The sequence below is a fragment of the Mastomys coucha genome, unplaced genomic scaffold (assembly GCF_008632895.1).
Source record: "Mastomys coucha isolate ucsf_1 unplaced genomic scaffold, UCSF_Mcou_1 pScaffold17, whole genome shotgun sequence".
Taxonomy (NCBI): Eukaryota; Metazoa; Chordata; class Mammalia; order Rodentia; family Muridae; genus Mastomys; species Mastomys coucha.
In genome coordinates, this window is record NW_022196899.1 from 22,129,277 (window position 1) to 22,143,815 (window position 14,539).

General features: G+C 44.4%; 1 protein-coding gene across 2 annotated transcripts in view; it reads left to right on the top strand.

Moving 5' to 3' along the window:
- Slc2a2 (solute carrier family 2 member 2) overlaps positions 1 to 14,539 on the top strand; it is a 31,097-nt gene that overhangs the window by 5,254 nt on the left and 11,304 nt on the right. The window contains exons 2-4 of one of the 2 annotated variants that reach the window (XM_031376485.1): positions 2,550 to 2,642; positions 5,927 to 6,186; positions 11,434 to 11,558. In XM_031376485.1, coding sequence (XP_031232345.1) covers positions 2,550 to 2,642; positions 5,927 to 6,186; positions 11,434 to 11,558 — 478 coding nt within the window. Of the gene's footprint in view, positions 1 to 2,549; positions 2,643 to 5,926; positions 6,187 to 11,433; positions 11,559 to 14,539 lie in introns of those variants that run through there. The other variant, XM_031376486.1, reaches the window with a different exon arrangement.

Here is a 14,539-nt window from a genome sequence, read left to right on the forward strand (position 1 = left end):
CCCAGGAGAGATTCTCAGCTAACTGAAGGGAGCTGTGTGATCTACAGATGCCACAAACCCAGGAGAGACCCTGAGCTAATGGAAGGGAGCTGTGTGACCTACAGATGCCACAAACCCAAGAGATTCTCAGCTAACTGAAGGGAGCTGTGTGACCTACAGATGCCACAAACCCAAGAGATACTCAGCTAACTGAAGGGAGCTGTGTGACCTACAGATGCCACAAACCCAAAGAGATTCTCAGCTAACTGAAGGGAGCTGTGTGACCTACAGATGCCACAAACCCAAAGAGATTCTAAGCTAACAGAGGGACTTGGAAGTGGGGCAGAAGGGCTCTAAGAGCCATTCATGTGCTAAGTCTGCAGAGTGGAGTTTTGTTTCAGAGTCAGTGAGCAGGAGATCTTCTAGGTTCCCGAAGAATGTCCTGTGATATTTCGTTGATGAGAACATTGAGCTGGAGGTTTATTAGAGAATCCAGGCCTGTGATAATTATTTATTCTTTATGCCCAAGTACAGAGATGTAAAATCTCACAGCTCAGGCAAAAACTAAAGCTCCTATAAGGAAAATAGGCAGAGTTGTTCTAACAAACAAAAATTCACAGAAACAAAATCCATGCTGATGTGACTCACTCATACCCTATGCAATCTGGTTGAAATTTAAAATTTTATGATGACATGTACAACATTTCCCTATAAAATACCTATATATATATATATATACATATATATATATACATACATATATACATGTATGTATATATGTATGTATATATACATATTTAAAAATTCTCTTTACCTCCACTTCTCTAGCTTTACATTTTGCTCCAAGATTCACCTTTTAATTTATTTTTCAAGGAATCATGCTACGTACATGTCAAATAGCATTCCTGTGTGACTCGTTTTAAAAGCATGAATGAACTGAAGCTGCAGTTCAGAGGTAGAGTTTTCCCCTAGCGTGTACAAGGCATGGGGTCTGATTTCTAGCACTACTACAAACAATGAATCAATTATATGATTATCCATTTAGTAAAGTTTACGATTTCATTTACCACTTAAAAACAGTGGCCTGCTCCTTTAACTCCAGGGCTCCAGGGGCAGAGGCAGAGAGGCAGAGAGGCAGAGAGGCAGAGAGGCAGAGAGGCAGAGAGGCAGAGAGGCAGAGAGGCAGAGAGAGAGGCAGAGAGGCAGAGAGAGAGGCAGAGAGGCAGAGAGGCAGAGAGGCAGAGGCAGAGAGGCAGAGAGAGAGGCAGAGAGGCAGAGAGGCAGAGAGAGAGGCAGAGAGGCAGAGAGGCAGAGGCAGAGGCAGGAGCAGAAGACACTCTGTATGTTTGAAGCCAGGCAGGGTCTATCTATATTTTGTGTTCCAGGCTATCCATGGCTATGTAGTTAACATCTTGTCTCAAAACAAAAACAAAAACAAAACAAAACAAACAAAGCAAAACCTACAACAAAGACCAGTACATTTATTTGTTCACATTATTTTTCTGAGCTGTTATATAACGTGTTGTGTTTATCTAATGTCTCTACTGTGTATCATGATATGACTTGGTCTATTTAACAATCCCCACTGAATGACATTTGGGTTCTTTCTACGTGAGGCTGTTCCAAGTACCTGAGGTGTGAATCTGTATGCACGACTCCTGTCAGCTGTCTAGATGAGTGGTTAGTTGTGAGTTGAGTGCTCCGCAGGGTTAGTGTAGCTGCCTCAAGTTGGAGGGAGAGCATCATAGCTTGACTCACAATTGTATGCTAAGCCCCATGAATTGAGTGCTGACTCCTGGAAGGTGTTCATTCCTGGATGTGGCACAGATAAAGGTGGTGACCCTGAGGCTCTTGCTGGGTGCCTCTGTAGTGTAGAAATGCCCGTAAAGCTCTCGTCTTTTACTGACACAGCCACCCGACTGTTTCGGCGCTGACAGTTCTCCTTCCCTTTATCAATAATCCTATTTCTCAGCTCCGATTTTGAATATTGAAAAAAGTATTGATGGGGAGTAAGCTCAGTTGCTGAAGGAGTCACCTAACAGGAAGAAGGTCATTAGTTTGTCTTCTAGAAACCCATAAACTGGGTATGGTGGTGCATGCCTACAATTCTAGCATCGGGGGTGAAGGTGGGAAGAGGAAAAGTTCAAGGCCATCCTCAACTACATACCGGGGAGTTCAAACCTGCCCAGTCTCCGGCTTCCTCCTGCCTCTCCTCTTTACCTCTTTGTACCCTTTTTTCTGTCCCCATTGTGTGTGTGTGTGTGTGTACATGCACATAAACATAAGAAACAAAAATAAAGTTGTTAGCATCCTAGAAAAGCTGTTCTGCTGGGGTGGGGGTTGTTGTTGATGTTGTCGTTTGGTTTATTTTTTTTTTTCTCTCAGTTTTAGCAATAGAAACAAAATGGTTAATAGCTTTCCCATTCTACAAGTGAAAAGGGCGACTATGCTGTGGGAGGGAAAAAAGGAGAGTCCGCAGGGAGCTGGCAGGGGGGCGCTGCTGCAGTAGGTGGAGCTGGAGGTCTGGGTGGCAGGAGCCTGTGCTTACAGCTTTCTATTTCATCCCTCAGATCACAGGAACCTTGGCTTTCACTGTCTTCACGGCTGTACTGAGTTCCTTCCAGTTCGGATACGACATCGGTGTGATCAATGCACCTCAAGAGGCAAGTCAGACACACAGAGTTCCTTTGGGGCCAAGTCCGCTCTCCGTTCTTACTGCCTGCTGTATCATATGCTCCTCAGTGAGATAATCTGTCCACGTGAGAGACACGGGGCGATCCTGGCTAGCCAGGTACAATGTGCTGAAAATGTGGCCTTGACTCCCGGGTTAACAACCCTCTGAGTCAAAAAAAAGGGCAGCGTGTAAGTTTTGATCTCTGGCACTGCTGTGCTCTGAGCTCAGAGAAAAATGCAAACTCAACACGTCCCACTCAGGAAGTCTAAAGAATTCCTTGCAGCACTTGGTCACAGCTGTCGCCCTAGCGTGAATGATGCCAGGGAACAAGGGCAAGCAACAGAAGGATGTATTTCACTCAGTGCAGTCCAAAGCACCTACTTATACACCTATACCATCCCAACCTTACACACATTCCTATGGCAGATTAGGAACTTCAGCGACCTAACACTAAAACAACGTCTGTCTTTCCCTATTACAGGCCACACACAGACCTGTAATACAAGCATGCGGTCAACAGCCAAGGGGTCCTCAAAGTCTGGATTTTCTCTGTTGGGATGGAGAAAACTACAGGGCAGGCTCTTTGTAAGGAAACCTATCAGATCCTGCCAATTATGTGTGTATTCTGTGTATCTAGTCTCTGTTGTGCGGTGGATTCTCAGAGAGAGAGTCAGACAGACAGAGACAGAGACAGAGAGACACGGAGACAGAGACAGACAGACACAGAGACAGACAGTGAGAGACAGAGACACGGGGACAGACAGAGACAGAGAGACAGAGACAGACAGGCAGGCACACAGGCAGGCAGGCAGGCAGGCAGACAGACAGACAGACAGACAGACAGACATCTCACCCTTCCCAGCTGCCACAACCGTTAGTTAGGGGACCAGGACTCAGCCCTTGTGCTCCAACTCAGACTGGGGGCAAACACACCTGGGGAGAAGTACAATAAGGAGGGAGCCTGAAGGTGCACTGGGGTAACAGGCACACCCATCACACGTTATCATTCTATCAGACTGTCTCACAGTTCTAAGGAAAATGTCAGACGCCATGGGGTGTGAACGCCTGGAGCGTGTGCTGACCACAGTCCATAGGCTGACAGGGACCGCTGCTCAAGCTCCTTGGCTGAAAGACATTTTTCTCATCAAGTGTGCATCATCCCAAGTGTGTCAAACCTCCTGCTCTGGCTACAAGGGAATAAAGCAGGGGGTCAGGAGACCAGGGTCAGGGGTCAGGGGTCAGGGGAACAGGGTCAGTGGTCAAGAGACCAAGGTCAGGGGCCAGGAGAGCAGGGTCAGGCATCTTTCATGGATAATGAAAGAATGTGCCAATTTGGAAAGCCCCTTAAAATCTGGATCAAACTAGAAACTGTTCCTTTCTCAAAGTCCCTTTTTACATCCCTACTCAAACTACCTTCTCCAGTCTTTTTTTTTTTTTTTGTGGCTTATTTGTTAATATTTTACTTACAAATACAGTAATATTATAGTACAATTTTTTACTAGATGTTTTCTTTATTTACAATATCTCCTTTCTCAGGTTCCCCTCCAAAAAAAAATGAAAAAAGAAAAATAAATAAAATAAAATAAAAAAACAAAAACTAAAACAAACCCCTGTTCCCTCCCCCCTCCCCTGCTCACCACCCACCCCCTCCTGCTTACTGGCCCTGGCATTCCCCTACACTGGGACGTAGAATCTTCACAGGGCCAAGGGCCTCTCCTCCCACTGATGACTGACTTGGCCATCCTCTGCTATATGTACGCTGCTGGAGCCATTAGTCCCACCATGTGTACTCTTTGGTTGGTGGTTTAGTCCCTGGGAGCTCTAAGGGTACTAGTTAGTTCTGCAAACCCTTCAGCTCCTTGGGTCCTTTCTCTTGCTCCTTCATTGGGGTCTTTGTACTCAGTCCAATGGATGGCTGTGAGCCTCTATTCTGTATTAGTCGGGTCAGTCTTATCAGGAAGACTGGGATGAGATCGCCCCTTCTGTAACCCAAACCCCCGAATCAGAACTGAAAACAGGGACCCCAGTTGGCATTTTCTCCTGATTGAATAACATCTGAAGGCATTTTTAAATCACATGAGCATAAAAATTATATTTGCCCATTGAGAAAACAGAAGACAAAACTCACTTGAGATTATTTCTGCACCATACACTAAACTGCTAAGAATGGTTTTACATAATTCCTTTCAGCCTTTTCTCTATGCAGACTCTCTATGGGGCAGCCGTCAATTACACAGATGTCTTGGTCAGACCTTCATAAGAGGGTGTCACATCTCCTTGTTGCTTAGCTTGTTTTACCAGGTGGGACTATATTCGTAATGGAAATGAAGATCAGCTGAGGTCCAGTCTTGCCGGAGGAGCTACTCAGCTTACTGGGGCTAAACAGTGGCTAGGAATGGGATGGAGGAGGGACGTCTGACGGATGTGCTGCTAGAGTCTATTTCATGCCCATTCGTGCCTACAGAAGCACCAAATAAAATGTGGCTAGAAATCTAGCTGTGAGGACTGTGCCTGCTGGGACGTGCTGACCTCTCTGAGGGCCTGTAGACGCCTTTATACCTTCTCAGTTCTATCTAAGACGTTTCTATCTTGAAAACTCATCGACTCCAGACTTGACCACCTGGATCTATTAGTGTGCTAACTGCTAGGACATCCATGACTAAGTTTACAGCTCATGTCTACCAAGTGCTAGAATATTATATAGTCCTAACTTCTGTTTTTACTCTGACTTTAGCTGTAGTTTCTCCCCCCCCCCCCTTTTTAGGTTATCATTAAATCTTTTGTGCAAAACCAACACTGGTATACATTCTCTACCTGAAGAACAGTCTTCAGTGTAAATAGTTGTCAACATTTAAATCTTAGAAAGCTTTTCATAAAAGCCAACACCTCTTGCAGGTATTATAAAAATCAGGGTTACTCGCTAATGACACTTTCTTTTGCAGTTTTCTTGCTTGGTTGGAGCAGAAGCTACCACGCCACAAAGCATGAGCCCGCTTCCATCTTCCTGCTGGTTGAGATGCAGTTCAGTGCGCTATTCCTTGATACTCCACACTTCTTTCAGGCATCTCTTCTCACCTCACTCCGCATGGCTGAGTTTGTCATCTCTGTTTTATAGAACATGATCGAGTATAAATCGGTCTACCCACACCTGTATGAGGCAGCTGACACAATTAGGATGCCCTGTTTAATTAAACACCTCACGGACATTTAAGGGCAGATCAAATGATGTATGGGGAATTCTGAAGTCATGGTTTTCTTTCTCTATTTCCTCAGGTAATAATATCCCATTATCGACATGTTTTGGGTCTTCCACTGGATGACCGGAGAGCCACCATTAACTATGACGTCAATGGCACAGACGCCCCACTCATAGCCACACCAGCATACGCAACACCAGCCCCCTGGGATGAAGAGGAGACTGAAGGATCTGCTCACATAGTCACTATGCTCTGGTCCCTGTCTGTGTCCAGCTTCCCAGTGGGCGGAATGGTCGCCTCATTCTTCGGCGGGTGGCTCGGGGACAAACTTGGAAGGTGAGTTTTATAAATAAATGTGAACGTGGCTTTGACAATTTGTTATTGCTGGAAATTTTATAAACAGATAGCATCTTCCCACTTGTGGGATAGAATTAAAGTTTTTCAGCTTATAATCCTCTGATCTAGGTCACTGTTGGACCAAATTAATAGAAAATGTTGTTATAACCAGCTGGTAGTCCTAGTTACTAGTTACTATGACAGTATTTGAAGAAAAGTGAATTCTGTGTGTATTTCCAGCATTTGATCTTCTAGCTTTATAAGTTTTAAAATCCATGAGGAAGGCTCTACCGAGTTCCACCAGTTCTCAAACTGTACTTTCATTTTTAAATTAAAATTTGATGCTTGTATTAGTCAAGTGCTATGGCCAGTGTAGCATCCTTACAACCCTATGCATACAGGACACTTGGCCTTCACTTCCCCCTGCCATCCTGCTGTGATCCCACAGCCCAAGCAGAAATGAAGCTAATGAGGCACTTCCCACCTCCAGTCCCTACATCATGTTTTACATTAAAAACATCAGTGTCATGACCGAAGGCTTGGCTCAGTGGCTAAGAGGCAACACTGTGCTTGTAGTGGCCCTGAATTTGGTTCCCAGCATCCTCTGCCTATAATTCTAGCTACAGGTTACCCAGTTCACATGCATGGCCTCCAAGAGAACCTACACTCACACTTGCACATACCCACGCCCAGATACACAGACACACATACTCAGACTTTAAAATTAAACAAACAAGAAAACATCAGTGGAGTCAATACACGTGCCAATGGATGTACCGAAGTCATGAGGGCTTCTGATAAAGTTAGAATAGCATGTTATTATTTTTATGTTGATTTCCTGTTAATTAAATCCAACTTGTATGCTAATTACCTTTTATTTTCATAATAGAATTAACACATGCAAACCATGGGAAATTTAGTAAATGCAAAAAAATTTCAAAAGAGAAAAGAAGCAATTTGGCAATTAGCATAATAGTGATGGATTTTAAATTCATTTTATTTTTCCATTGTCCACTATAAACTGTAGTTTTGGACTCATTAGTTATAATTCTGATACTTCTACTGAAATTATATAAAATTCAAAAAACAGTAAAAAAAAATCTGACTATTCATAAAGGAAACACCTTTTCAAATATATAACAAAGCTTGGGTTATTGTAATATCCTTAGTTAAGAAAACTCCTCGTTTTATATGCCAACTCCCAGAGGTTTGCCTGCCTCTGCTTCCTGAGTACTGGAATGAAAAGAAGTTTGTTACCACACCTGACCACTAGGTGGCTTAAAATGTAGAGTAATGGGTTTCAATATGACATTTGCACACATGGACTTGGTGTGTTTCATCATGTTCATACCCTCAGCCCGTAGTCTCCCTGCCCCACCTCCCTCAGACCCCTTCCTCTTAACCAACTGTTTTTTTTCTCTTTTCCTTTGTCCCTTTCTTTTTCTTTCTTAGTGAACCGATGAGTTTAATTAAGGTAACTTACGCCAGCATGGAGGAGCAGTTATTTTCCTGAGCATGGGCAACCTAGTGGTCATTATTCCACTACGAAGAAGCTCTCTCTCCTTCCGGCAGCCATTTGCTGCCTACAGATCCTTAGGGAGGGATGAGGCCTCATGGGACAGACTCCTGACTGGCCTACTCTTCGGCCTTTCGTCTTTGCCTAGCCTGATAGAATAGACTCTAACCAACTCCTAACATCTTCTTGGGGGTGAACTATTGGGTTCGTGCATCTTCAGTGCTTACCAAGAGAACGAGCATTTCCTAGTAGTCTGAGCAGAGTGGTCCTGTACCTGGGTCTCTGCACAGTGACCTCGGGGCTACCCAGCACCGGCACATTGCCAGCTTTAAGGTGGCTAGTGATGTCTGTACACCCTCTTGCTATGGTAGTGAATTCTCACCCGCCTAGTGACCCGAACAGCACAAAATTCATTTTCCTTCCATTTTGGAAGTTAGAACTCCATCATCCGTTATACTTGACTAAAGCCAGGGTGTCCGCGGGGTTGGTCCCTTCGAGAAGCTCCAAAGGGCAAATCCCTGCGCTGGCCTCTCCAGCTAATACTGCCCTGTCCCATTCCCCACTCATGGCCCTTCCCATCTTTAAAAGTCCCATAGTCTTTATAAAGTCAAACAACACATTAAAAATTCAATCTCTTCAACACATCCATTCTCTTTTAAAAAATTCAAAATCTCTTTTAAAGGTTGAAAATCTCTCGACTGTGGGATTATTTTGTAACAAAATACAAATTAAGCTAAGTCCTTTCTTGCTTCAAGAGGGAGGAATAGGGCAGAGTCTCAATCTGTACACGGCAAAGCCAAACTCCAGCTACATCAGTAACTCCATGTCCAGTGCCTAGGACTCATTCACGGTCTTCCCCTCTAAACAGCTTGGGTCACTCCTCAGACGCCACTCTCTGCAGCACACAGCTTGTCTCTTAAGCTCAGGCAGAGTACTTCTGTACTTGTCAACAGTCTGTCACAGAGGAGCAAGGGTCCCGTGAGGCCCCATCCCTCCCTAAGGGTCTACGGGCGGCAAACAGCTGCTGGAAGGAGGAGAGAGATTTTCTTCTCGGGTATCGGGCATAACTCCTGTTAGGTTGCCCGTGCTCGTGGAAATAACTCCTCCCCCATGCTTGTATAAATTACCTTGATGGTTGGTTCACCAAGAAAGAAGACGGAAACGCTGTATCTCTGCTGCTGCTGTTCTTGGTGGCCATCCAAGCTCCTGGCATCTACGTGACGCTCGAAACTTCTGCCGTCCGTGGGTGCACTTCCAACGATAGCCTCGCATAGACTCCATTCGTAGGGCCAAGCCTCAACTTCTCTGCATTACTCTTTCAATCCCAAGCTTTCAACTGTCACTGTGGCTGCACCTTCACCAATAGCCTCTCCTGGTCTCTCACGGTGCCAAGCCTCAGCTGCTTTTAAGACCCTTACAGACCTTCAAATCCAGTACTACCTGAGTGAGTCTTACACTACCAAGCTCAGCTGCTAGCACAAAGTACAACCCAGAATGCCTCTGGAACACAGATTCTATGTGCTCTCAGGAAACACTTCCCAGAAAATGTCATCTCAGTGATGCTGGTCCCCTTAATCAACACTAATTTCCCAGCTCTGGCTGACTAGCACCAAGAATCCCAGCAAAGCAAAAGTTTTGCTTTAGTAGTTCTGGTATCTTGTTAATCACAGCTGATTCTTCAGCCCCCATTAACCAGAGCCACAGAATAACAAATGACCCCAATAGAGTCTTTAACCTTTTCTCCAAAACTTCACAATCCAGACCACCATCTTCTAGACTGCCCTCGTCATTTTTATCTCTCAGTCTCCTACAGGGCAGCTCACTGAACTTTCAACACTCAATGACTTTTCTACCCCAAAATTCCAAAGTCCTTCCACGGTCCTTCCAAAGACATGTTCAGGTCTGTCACTCACAGCCATACCGCACTCATGACACCAACTTCTGTCTTAGTTAGAGTTACTATTACTGTGATGAAACACTATGACCATAGAAACTTGGGAAGGAAAGGGTTTATTCAGCTTACACTTCCACAGCGCTGTTCACAATCAAAGGAAGTCAGAACAGGTACTCCAACAGGGCAAGAACGTGGAGTTGATTCAGCTGCCGTGGAGGGGTACTGCCTACTGGCTTGTTTTTCCTGACTTGCTGAGCCTGCTCTCTTACAGAATCCGGAAACACCAGCCTAGGAATGGCACCTCCCGCAATAGAGGCTCTGTGCTCGCCTATTAATTGTTAATTAAGGAAATGTCCTATGGGCTCACCTCCAGCCCGATCTTATGGGAGCATTTTCTTAGTTGAGGTTCCCACCTCTCAGGTGACTTTAGTGTGTGTCAACCTGATGTTAGAACTACCCAGCACGCCATCTCAGAAGGGCCTCCCTCCATTCTCCACTTCTATGATGGCTTCTCCTTCTCTTCCACACCTGCAACTTCATAAAGTTTACCTGAATATCCGAGACACTCTTCCTGTCCAGGACTGTCATTGTAATCACATCTGCAAGACCTGTTCTGCTGGGTATTGTGACATTTACAGAGCTTGAGGGCGAGGACTTGGGCTCCTTGGGGACCACTCGGCCTACCACATGGCTATCAGGCAATCGCTGCAGTGTAGACGCCTAGCTTTAGGAAAACGTATGCTGGGACTTGAAGATGTTTGCCTATAAAAAGCGCACTTGTCATCAGGGTGTGAGACACTGACAGACAGAATGACAAGGTAGACTCAGCAGGGACTTACATGTCACATGGCACTGTGGCACCTGCACCGCCAAGCCTGTCTGCTCAGATTCATGTATTGGCCCTATTACTTTTGCCTTAACTTTCAAGAAAACTCATGGTAGTTTTCATATGATCACTTTTGTGGGTGACGGTTTTATTGCTATTGTCAGCTTTACATGCATTTTATGGCAGAGATACATGGGGTGACCCATGTCTATGCTTGAAACACCGACGAGGCCAAGACGTAAGAATCGCCACAGGCTAGGCCACAGAGTGAACTCTGCACTAGCCTAGACTCTGGAGTGAGAGCGTGTCTCAAAAACAATGTAATTCTTTGCATTTGGCTAATATTAATTCATAGATTTTTACAAAGAAATATCTTAGCTTTGGGTGAAAAGGATATGAGGATAGTGATAATTGAGACAAACTGTAGAAGGATGTATTAATTTATCCAAACAATTCCCATCAAAGGAAACTTGAGTTCAAAGCAATTACTAAAAACCATTACTGTCAACAAAACGATAAAGAGGCAAATGGTGGGTAACCAACTATCGAAATCAGTTGTTCTGTCACCAAAACCACTGTTCCTTAAAACAGAAAAATCAAACAACTATCAGAAGTGTCATCTTTAAACTGAGGCCTATCATCTCAGCGTTCTGGAGGCTGAGGCAGGAAGAGCACTGGAGAGCTCTGGGATAACCTGGACTACAGAGGAAGGGCCGGTTAGCCCAGGCTAGAGAGTGAGACCTGCACCTCCAAAACACAAAGCCAAAGCAAAGCAAAGGAATCCTCCCATGAAGATAAGAGACAGGTGGATGAATGTTTCCCATTGTGAACAGTATTCGCAGCTCATCCACCAACTCAGGGATAGGGAAGCAGCAGGCATGCTTCAGGGACTAGCCTTCCAGTAAAAAATAAAAATAACTATTCATGGGTAAAAGGCTCAACATGGTCTGAAAACAAGTAATTTCTTCACATTTTGGTGCTGAATTTAAAATGATGTTTTGAAAACTTCAGGATCAAAGCCATGTTGGCAGCCAACAGCCTCTCGTTGATTGGAGCCCTCTTGGTGGGGTGTTCGAAATTCGGACCAGCACACATCCTCATCATTGCTGGAAGAAGTATATCAGGACTGTATTGTGGTAAGTCACACACACACACACACACACATTGTTGTCTAGATGTTAGTCTAAGCAGAGAGGGACACAGTGTGTCTGTGGCACAGTAAGAGTTCGTGGTGTGGTGACATCATCTATGTCTGCCCACCCCAGGGGCATCCCTTATAGTTGTTTGGTCTCGGACAAGTTATGTAACTGATTCTCTTTCCTTATCTATGAAATGAAAATGACAATAACATCGGCCTAGGAGAGTCTATGTAAACTGTCGAGCACAGCACCTGGTAGATATAAGCTGTAGATAAACAGTAGCTGTCGCTACCACCCCCGTGTTGCAACCAACAGCTGGCTCTCTTCAGACCCTAACCCTGCCCTGCTGGCCTATGCTACGGTGTCTCTGCCTTTCATTTGTGTGCTAAGGCCCAACATTCTAGACTCATTTCTTCACATACTACCTATGTTGCTGCCCGGAGCAGTAAAACAGCGATGTCCCTACGGAGAGGGAATTGGACAGGAACAGATAGTGGACTCTGTGCTCCCTTGAACTTTGTATCTAGAAGAGGCACTGGTTTTTGGAGACAGGGTTTCCAACCTTCACAGGCAGGAGTCTGAACAGAGATAGGAAAAATTCAGCCACAAACAAATGGACAGATATTGGACTCCTCAGGGTCAATGAACCGACCGCTCTGGGCTAGCATTTTAACCTGTTTTCACAACTGGAATTGACCTGAAAGGCACAGACATCCATGAGGGATAGGGAAAAAATGGCAAGGGTACCAAATTTCTCTGATTACCGCCAATTCTTTTATCTGGGAAAAAAAAAAGATTATAACTCCACGTGCCCTTCGATTATCAGTTGAAGCAAAAGTGTAACTTAGATATCTCTTCTCATTATTTTCAATGTTAATACAAACAACTAAAAGAGGAGTGTCAGGTAAATGTGGAACACACAGTGGGCTCAGAGGGAGTCGGTTCTGGCACCATCTCTTCCTTAGACAGATAGGTTAAAACGCAGCCGCAGTCTCTCCTATAAAACATGAATAATAGCATCATGAAATCGGTCCAGATCATGCTCCGCCCTCCCCTTTTTCCTCTTAGCATAGCTCGGAAAACATTACTGTTTTTTCCAAATTGAAAACCATGCAATGTGGTAGCACAGATCTAGCATTGCTAAGTGCCTTACACTCTCCACGGTCATTTAAAGTTGTGTCTCCCTGCATTCTGAGTATTAAAGGTTGCTAAAAAAAAAAAAAATTACAAGAAATAGAATTAAAACTGCAGTTCCTATGACCTCAGACCAGGGAGCTTCTTTAGGTCACTCTGTCCTGGCTACTAGAGAAAGGGCCAACCACACGGCTCTCTTTTCATCAGGTTCCACAGGCCGCAGGTCAGAGTCACATGGAAAAGTCCACAGAAGTGCAAAAGCCATATCAACCATGTGAGTCTACATTTGAGGCATTTAAAACAACTTGGAGTGTGTCTTAGTTAGGGTTTCTATTCCTGCACAAACACCATGACCAAGAAGCAAGTTGGGGAGGAAAGGGTTTATTTGGCTTACTTCCACATGGCTGTTATCACCAGAGGAAGTCAGGACTGGAACTCAAGCAGGTCAGGAAGCAGGAGCTGATGCAGAGGCCATGGAGGGATGTTCCTTACTGGCTTGTTTCTCCTGGCTTGCTCAACCTGCTCTCTTATAGAATCCAAGACTTCCAGCCCAGGGATGGCACCACCCACAAGGGGCCCTACCCACTTGATCACTAATTGAGGAAATGCCCCACAGCTGGATCTCATGGAGGCACTTCCCCAACTGAAGCTCCCTTCTCTGTGATAACTCCAGCCTGTGTCAAGTTGACACACAAAACCAGCCAGTACAGAGTGTTAAGTTATATATTTAAAATAGTTGACAAAAGTACCTTTTGCAAAGAAACCATTTGTTATCATTTTAAAAACGGGCATTCTCAAATAGGAAGCCTACAGTAAATCTTATTTTTAAATTTTTAAGAAAACACCAAACTCTGCAATTAGCAAATGCCTACATATGTCACTATTTACAACATACCTAATTATCTGTGTGTTTTATAAAGCTATAGGAAGGCTAGAGAGATGACTCTGTGGCTATGAGCACTGGCTGCTCTTCCAGGGGTCCTAGGTTCTATTCCCAACACCAACATGGCAGCTCACAACCTGAATTCAAGTTTTACAAAACAAATTAAGAGAGATGGCCCAGCAAGTCGAAGCCCTTGCCACGAAGACTGCCAACCTGAGTTCACTTGCTGAGTCTCACGGGGAAAGGGATCATAGACTCCTATGAGTTCTCTCCTGACTTTCACAAGGACAAACAGACACACACACACACACAGTCTAAACAAACAAACAAATAAATGCAATAAAGAAGATATAAAAAGCATAATGGTTCAGCACTTTTCGAAATCTTTGTGTTTAAGTCTTTTTTCAAATAAAATCTGTAGATTGCTTTGGTAAGATGGCCATCTTTACTATATTAATCCTACCAATCCATGGGCGTGGGAGATATTTCCATCTTCTGATATCTTCTATTTCTTTCTTCAAAGTCTTGATGTATTTGTCATCCAGGTCTTACACTTGCTTGGTTGAAGTTACCCTAAGATAGTTTATATTGTTTGAGATACTGTGAAGGGCACTGTTTCCCTGGCTTCTTTCTCAGCCCATTTTTCCATTTGCATATAGGAGGGCTACTGATTTTTTTTGGGGGGGGGGTGTATCCAGCCAGTTCAGTGACGGTGTCTGTCAGCTGTCAGAGTTCCCTGGTAGGATTCTGGGGTCACTGTGTGTGCTAACAAACATACCGTCTGCAAACAGTAATGCTTTGACTTCTTCCTTTCCAACGTGTGTCCCCTTGTCTCCTTTGGTTGTCTAATTGCTCTAGCTTAAATTTCGAGTACTATGTTGAGTAGATGTGGAGGGAATGGCCAGCTTTGTCTTGTTCCTGATTTTGGTGGAATTGCTTTCTCTCCACTGAATTTGATGTC